Source organism: Chanos chanos, chromosome 1 (genome assembly GCF_902362185.1).
Source record: "Chanos chanos chromosome 1, fChaCha1.1, whole genome shotgun sequence".
Taxonomy (NCBI): domain Eukaryota; kingdom Metazoa; phylum Chordata; class Actinopteri; order Gonorynchiformes; family Chanidae; genus Chanos; species Chanos chanos.
Window position 1 is genome coordinate 62,898,389 of NC_044495.1, and position 8,593 is coordinate 62,906,981.

Below are 8,593 nucleotides of genomic sequence, written 5' to 3' on the forward strand. Positions count from 1 at the left end.
ACACACAGACACATACACATACACACACACAGACACAGACACACACACACATACACATACACAGACACACACACACACACACACACACACATACACACACATACACATACACACACACAGACACATACACATACACACACACAGACACAGACACAGACACACATACACACACACAGACACATACACACACACATACACATACATACACATACACGCCCGGATCACCGCACAGGCTTCATATGGCTTAAGCCTAGGGGCCCCCACGCCCCCGCGCCTCAGAGGGGGCCCCCGATTGGTCAAAAGAAAAAAATATATATCATATTCATTAGCTCAAAATCACGCCCCCGCCGCACAGGGGGCCCCCAATTGGTCAAAAGAAACAAAAACGTATTATTCATTGACGCAAAATGAATATTTAAATAACCGGACACTGATTGGTTATGGGGAATCCGCCTTTCATATATAAACGTTAGGCGTCACGTACTGTGTCAGTCTGTAGTTGAACAGCGACAGTACTTATGAGCGAAAGAAAATAATAAGTTGTCAATTCCTTGAGTTTTAGCTGTTCTGTTTCACTGGCCCAAAAGACCAGAGTTTAATAGTTTAAAATAGTTTGAAAAAAAAAAATAATAATATAAAAAAAATAAAATAAAATAAAAACAACAAAAAAACACACAAAAACAACAAAAAACAAAACAAAAAATATCTATCTATCTATCTATCTATCTATCTAGGCCTATCTATCTATCTAGGGCTATCTATCTATCTATCTATCTATCTGTCTATCTATCTATCTATCTAGCTAGATGAAATAGATGTAGCCTAAGGTGGGCGGACGAGGGACGGGCAGACGGGGGACCGGGAACGGGGGTGTTGGGGGGGGGTTGGGGGCCCACAGCAGCTTGTAGCCTAGGGGCCCCTGACCATGTTAATCCAGCCCTGTACACATACACATACATACACATACACAGACACATACACATACACACACAAAGACACATACACAGACACATACACAGACACACATACACATACACATACACACACACAGACACACACACACATACACAGACACAGACACACACACAGACACATACACAGACACACATACACACACACAGACACACACACACATACACATACATACACATACACAGACTCACACACAGACACACATACACACACAAAGACACATACACAGACACACATACACATACACATACACATACACACACAGACACACACAGACCCACATACACACACACAGACACACATACACATACACACACACAGACACACAGACACACATACACATACACATACATACACATACACAGACACACATACACATACACACACAAAGACACATACACAGACACACATACACATACACACACACAGACACACACACACATACACATACACAGACACACACACAGACACACATACACATACACACGTTTACTTCAATATGTTCAACCGAGGTTTCTCGTTTTCTCAAACACCTGCCTATGATCTCCTTACATTCAAAACACTAACTACAAATTCTTACTCCTTAAAAGAAAAGAAGGCACCGGCATGCCAGTCCCCTCCTGACGTGTCCATTAAGTGTTAGCGCCACAGGTGGGACTAACCCTACAGGGGGCGCCACTGCACAGAAAACGTGCATGTGCTTTCCATGATGCCAGACAAAGAGTAATTATCATTAATGTGCAGAACAACAAAGGGGATTTTTGGTGAAACTGACAACAACAAAAATGAAATAAAATAAAAAGACAGATATAAGCGATGTTGTAAGACATTATTTTTTATTTCTGCTAAATCAAATGCAATCAGTTTGCAACTTGCCAATCCATGAGCACGGTTGTCTCATCAACACGAGACGAGAGATAGAGGTGAACGGGACAAGCCGGTAAATTTTCACTGGAAGTTTCTGATGGACAGATAAAAGCCACAGAGTAGCTCAGAGTGGGGACACTGTTAATCAGACATCACCCAACTGCAGAGCTTGGTACTCAGCTCTTTTACATTTGGGCACATGAAACAAAACCCCAGAGGGTGTAGTTTCTCAACACATCTGATTAAAGATATAAGCTGGCTATTTCTGTCTTTGATCAAGTAGAGAAAATTTAACAACCTCTTGTGGGACCTCTTGTTGATAAAGTTACATGTTTCTTAGACAAATTACAAACTTGGGAAAATTGTTTCATTTTCAGTGTCAGTTTCAGTTTCAGTTTGATTTGTCATATGTAGGTTAAATCAGGGTCAGCGGTACAATGAAATGTGTGGGACGAGAAAAACAGGAGCACTAGAGCACTAGTCCTATGAAACGTAGAATGTAAGATAAAACATTTAAATACAAATATGGCATGAGCTATAAATACAATATGACATCATATGCAGGTATGGAAAAGAGGATTAATGCATAAAAGTAAAGTGACAAGTGTATATAGCAGCATTGTACATAGGGTAAGCAGCAGTCCTGGTTGGACAGCAGCAGTCATGGATGATAGTGCATTAAACAGTAACCAGTGCAGACAAGCAGGTAAGTAAATATACGATGTGGAGTATTTAGATATGTGAGTTGAGAAGCCTGATGGCCTGGTGATAAAAACTGGCCTTAAGTCTAGTAGTACATGCAGCCCATGCTCCTGTGTCGTCTGCGGGGCGGTAACAGGGAGAACAGTCTGTGTGCTGGTAATTGCATATTCTCCAGTTTGTCCAGATCGGTGTTTATGGTCACCAAAAAGCAAGTTATGGTAAACAAACAGTTGTTGTTCTGGTTTGCCTTCCTACTGAGTGCCTGCTGCAGGACCTCCCTGTGGCTGTTCAGCACTGTGGTCAATAGAGGGCGCTGGTGGACTAAAATAGGAAAAATCTGCTCTTTGGAAATAGCTGAAACACATTTGTTATTACAGCTGTATTAATGAAATGGTTTACTTTAGGGACAGTTTACAAATATTTTTTGTCCAATCTGAAAACCTGTTTATTTTTCTTTCTTTTTGGTTTCATGCGACATTAATTGGGTTTGATCTAGTACTGCACTCAAATCAAATCAAAATCATTTTAAAACATTTTACACTCGACAGTCTCGTTTCCTCTTCTCTTCTCCTCTCCTCTCCTCTCCTCTCCTCTCTTCTCTTCTCTTCTTCTTCTCTTCTTCTTCTCTTCTCTTCTCTTCTCTTCTCTTCTCTTCTCTTCTCTTCTCCTCTCCTCTCCTCTCTTCTCTTCTTCTTCTCTTCTCTTCTCCTCTCCTCTCTTCTCTTCTTCTTCTCTTCTCTTCTTCTTCTCCTCTCTTCTCCTCTCTTCTCTCCCCCCCTCTTCCCTGCTCCCAACATTTGGCCTACGTATTCCTGTCCCTCTGTCTGCATCTCCTGCAAGCTCCTGTCCTGAGATCTCGAATCCCCTGCTCCCAACCTGAGGATTACAAACTTCTGCTCCTATCCCTACCCAGACTCATCACCCCTCGCACGCTTATCCTGCATGTTACACCCTGTGGTTTACCTGTGATACTGCCTCTCAGCCTGAAACTTGTTATCACTTACAACTCATATCCTTTACTATCTAGAACTCCTAGAACCTTCTATACCATAACCCTTTTGTACTGTAAACACAACAAATTATACATGGTAAGCAATTTAATAAGCCATTGAATCTGGTCACCCTGGACTCTTTCTATTCTGTGAATATCTTTATTCTACGTGCCGAACAGAAGTGGTTGGGCTCCCCCTCTGAGTCTTGGTTCCTCCCAAGGTTTCTTCCTTCTATTCACATAATTTTAAGGAGTTTTTTTCTTGCCACTGTCACCTTGAGTTTGCTCACTGGAGAGTTTAGACTCTGACCCAGGTAAAGCTGCTTTACCATTTTAATTCTGAAAAGTGCTATACAAGTAAACTTGAATTGAATTGAACAGTTGCTGCCAAAACAGCTAACAGAATATGAATATTAACACATTTTACGTCATGATGACAGAGAACTTTTAAATTAAAATCAAAGCATTCACACAAGTTAAAATTTAAACTACGTAGCTGATACACGTTATTATTTAACGCCAAAACATTTCACTGTCTGTAAAAAGTTCCAAAAACTTCATAGATCTCCACTCTGACTGCACTTACCAAAATTTAAGCCAATAGAAGATTTTATAGACTAGCATGTGACTCCAGGTGACTCAAGGCGGAAGAAAACCGGGAGTCGGCGGTCTTCTCTCACAAAAATTCTTTGATATAGCGTCTCAGTGGCAACTGAGGGTTTCATTATCTGCCCGTTTGCCTTTAAACTGAGTTGGGTCATCAACGGCTTCGATTCTGCTTTCCTCGACGCGTTTACGGAGCCTGATAAGGCTCACGTCTCAGTTACAAAGAGCAGGAATTGACATAACGGTTATAACACAACAAATTTGGGGCAGTGTCACGCCCACTGAACGGAAAATACTAGAGAGCGCATTGGACAGATCAGTCCGTTAAACCTGTATAGAGCTAATGGTTAGCGAGTAGCTTAGCTTTAGCATAGGTAGCGATACATAAGGGCGTATCGTAACCTAGACCTGTATCCTCCAGAGCTAAAGGCTATCGGTTAGCATAGCTACAGAGGACACGGGCGTTGCTGAATTGCCACTGTGCACGGATGTCTGTTTCTGCTGACAGTGGAGTGCTTGCCGCTGTGTAGAGCACCGACTTAACCGCGAAATACCTTAATTTAATGTTCGACCACTTTGATATTTTTCCCGGCGGAGAGAGAGATGGGCTCGGGGGCCGGGGATTCGGCCCAGTGGCTGTCGGTGAAGGAAGAGACGATTTTCCTTCATGATGGTCTGATTCGGGTAACAGATCTGGCTGAACTGCCGAGTGAAATCGGCGTATCCGAGCAGGGTGACACGGAGCAAGAGGTAAAATATGAGGTCTTTCAATCACAAAGAAATAATGGATAAAGCCTCTTAGACACCTAAATAGCCGTTGTTATCCTGCTTTGGTTACGATCAGTGAAACCGACAGGAAAAGGTACTGGACATTTTAAACTCCTCGTATGCGTCCCTCGGACTGTAAGATACGAGGCGAAGTTGTGCTGGGACGCCTGCAGCTGTCAGATAGCCTTGTTGACAGTCACACGCCTGTCATATCAAATACACCCATATCACACATACAATCATTATGAAAACATAACACACTTTCTTTGCTAGGGCTTTTCAGCCTCAGCTGAAAAAGATTTTCAAATGGACTTGTTACCAGCCGAAGCATGCACAGACGTTTTAACAAATTCAGTTTAACTGTCCAGTTATCATATCACTTGACTTGCTCTCTATAGCTTCGACACTACCTGGTGTGAAATAGCTAAATCTGCCGAGGGGGGTATGGAGTCTCATTGGCTTGGATCTTCAGTCTCCACGTTTGGAAATAAAGCCTTTTTAAAGAGACCCCTTTGCGAAACCTAAGTTCATTATTCAAGTGAGCTAGCCTTTTAAAAACAGTTAGCCTATTGAGGTAATGGTTCGTGAGCCTGCTGATTTAACAGTTATGATTTTGCGTGCTTCTGGCGTTAATGTGTCATTTTGTCTAGTTTATGAGCATGGAGGTCCAACAGCTACAAATACAGTTCCAGTGTTTGCGTGTTTAGCGTCATTTTATTCCATCTGTTAGCTCATTCAGCTAATCAGCTGGTAGCTCGTACTCCGCTATTTTATAAGCTAGGTTAGCACAAACATCGCATATCCACTCAGTAGTCCCCAAAATGAATCTGTGGAAGATTCTTGCTGGTGACAGAACGCTCTCAGTAGTGGACAGTTTTGCTAGATTGTAAGCGAATCATTAGATGAAAAGTGTTATGGCTTTGGCACTTATGTGGTGCTCATTCAGTCGGGCTGTTCACAGGCCTTCCTTGCTGACGGATGACTTTGAATTATCAGTGTTGGTTTATCTATAGTTTCCCAGTATGGCTGGTGCCATTGGAGTCTTATTAAAGGCACTGAATACTGAATAAAGGAGAAATAGAGTTTGTCTCTGACTTTGTGTCTTGAGTGGTGGGGATTAGAGCAGGATTCAGAAAGAGTCAGAAGTCCAGTGGGTGCGTGGCTTGTTTCAGCTGAGAGCCGAGGAGCTGTCAAAGCAATACTTGGTTCACATTTTGTGATTTTAGTATCATTAAAATTCGGGTTTCCAGAAGTTGAATTGAAAGACATAGACTGTTGAGCACTATAATAACGTTAGCTAACATAATTATCGGTTCCTCTCATCCACGCATATTTATTTACTGGATGGGCTGTTTGTTTTCTGTGTGTTTATGTAGTTCTGGTCCTCCTGACTCTGACTTGGATCGGACTGTCCAGTTCTGGATAGCCCCTGTCTTTCCTCAGCCAGACTCAGCTGATAGTTAGCAGTGGGTAGACACTGTTGTTTTGTTTTGGTGTTTTTTGACATGACTTATTCATTCATTCACGATCCATCTCATTACTTGAGTTCAGGACCATGCAGGACAGCAGTGCTGCGGAGTGTTTCTAAGGAGTGTGCTGTCCATTATCTGGATCAGAGACACAACCGGGCTCAACCTTTGGCCACTGCATTCTCTAAATGCTGTTAGCTGAGTGTTAGTCTAGTTAGTCCAATGTAAACCTTGTGTTAGTTGAGTGTTGGTGTAGTGTTAGTCTTGTGTTGAGTGTTAGTCTAATGTTTGTCTTGTGTTTGTTGAGTGTTTCTCTAATTTTAGTCATGTGTTAGTTGAGTGTTAGTCTAGTGTAGTCATGAGTTAGTAGAGTGTTAGTCTTGTGTTAGTCTTGTGTTAGTCTAATGTTAGTCTAATGTTAGTCTTGTGATAGTCCTGTGTTAGTCCTGTGTTAGTCCTGTGTTAGTCTAGTGTTAGTCTAATGTTAGTCTTGTGTTAGTCTAATGTTAGTCTAATGTTAGTGCACTGCTGCCAGTCCTCCATCAGGGAAAACTTGGTGCTGTAGGTAGTTGAGGTCACATGTCTGTTTCCAGTATGTGGTCTCACTGCAGTCTCACTGAGTCCGGCCCATGGTAACCTAATCAGTGCCTTATGTTAGCATCCAGGGGAGAGAGAGAAATTAAGGGAGAGGGGGGAGGAGATAGAAAGTAAGTAAGGGGGGGGGGGGCAGGGAGAAAATAAGGGAGAGGGGGGGGGGGGGGATTAAGGGAGAGAGAGGGCAGTATAATCAGGGGGGTTGAATGGACAATGCTGGCCTTATTACAGTTTAGTCCACCTCTGCTCAAATGTCACATGAATGCAAAAGGGATTCACACTAATGGGAAAAACTGTTACCAGTGGAAAGTTTATTCGTAGCTTATTTTTAGGTTAATCTTGTACCTCAGTGGGTCATTAATACGTCTACTTTATGAGAATGTGAATAAGACATTTAGTCTGGTCCCAGGCCTCTGCTAACACACACACACACACGCACGGGCGCTATGGTGTCTGACTGTACTGTACTGTGCTGTGCTGTACTGTGCTGTGCTGTGCTGTGCTGTGCTGTGCTGTATTGTGCTGTGCTGTGCTGTGCTGTGCTGTGCTGTGCTGTACTGTACTGAGCTGTGATGTACTGAGCTGTGATGTACTGTGCTGTGCTGTATTGTGCTGTGCTGTATTGTGCTGTGCTGTGCTGTGCTGTATTGTGCTGTACTGTGCTGTGCTGTGCTGTATTGTGCTGCGCTGTGCTGTGCTGTGCTGTGCTGTGCTGTACTGTAGTGTACTGTGCTGTGCTGTGCTGTGCTGTGCTGTGCTGTATTGTGCTGTGCTGTGCTGTATTGTGCTGTGCTGTGCTGTGCTGTGCTGCGCTGTGCTGCTCTGTGCTGTACTGTGCTGTATTGTGCTGTGCTGTACTGTGCTGTATTGTGCTGTGCTGTATTGTGCTGTGCTGTGCTGTGCTGTGCTGTGCTGTGCTGTGCTGCGCTGTGCTGCTCTGTGCTGTGCTGTACTGTAGTGTACTGTGCTGACAGGCTCTGGGATCGGGGAGTATTTTTATCTGGGCTGCCGATCCTTCCCCCCATTAAAGAGCGTTTAGACAGCGTTAGCATATTCTAAACCAAATCAATATGAAATACTGCAGTCAAATGGACTAATGGATTTTGTGTTGTGATGCCCTGGCCTCTCTGGAATGCGTAGCTCTGAGATGCTGCTGTGTCTGCTCCTCTCAGGCCTTTTTCTGAAACAGCCTCAGAGACAGGGACCTGTAGGCCCAGTGTCGGAGGTGTTGCTTTGTATTTTCAGTTCTGCGCTCTGATTGGTCACCATGTCTGTCACTGTTACACAGGTTGTTTTTTCAGCAGTCAGAGGTATGAAATGAGATATAGGCTATGGGCAAATGATCTGAATCACATTACCCAGAATTCCCCTGATTTATGCCGATATAAATGAGACGGTATTTTCTTTGAAAACTCCACTGAATGTCTAGTTGTTAATAAATCTGTGGCTCTGAGCTTCTCTCTCTTCCCTCCCACAGATCCTGTCGTTTGAGAGTAAAAACGCGGCTGAGCTGGCCGAGCGTCTCCGTGCCATTTGCGGTAACCAGAGCAACGCGTACGCCCGTCTGCTGGAGTATCGTCTCAATGCCCTGCGTGGCCTCTGGGGGGCGCAGCGGCAGCTGGCG

The 8,593-nt window shown here is 43.5% G+C and overlaps 1 protein-coding gene across 1 annotated transcript in view; it reads left to right on the forward strand.

The window, feature by feature from the left end:
- Positions 1-4,621: 4,621 nt before the first annotated feature.
- Positions 4,622-8,593, forward strand: part of hectd4 (HECT domain E3 ubiquitin protein ligase 4) — a 102,346-nt gene continuing 98,374 nt past the window's right edge. Inside the window, 2 exon segments of the mRNA XM_030767260.1 lie at positions 4,622-4,888; positions 8,447-8,593. The exon segment at positions 8,447-8,593 is cut by the window's right edge and continues 422 nt beyond it. Of these exon segments, the coding sequence (XP_030623120.1) occupies positions 4,742-4,888; positions 8,447-8,593 (294 nt within the window). The 5' untranslated portion in view covers positions 4,622-4,741.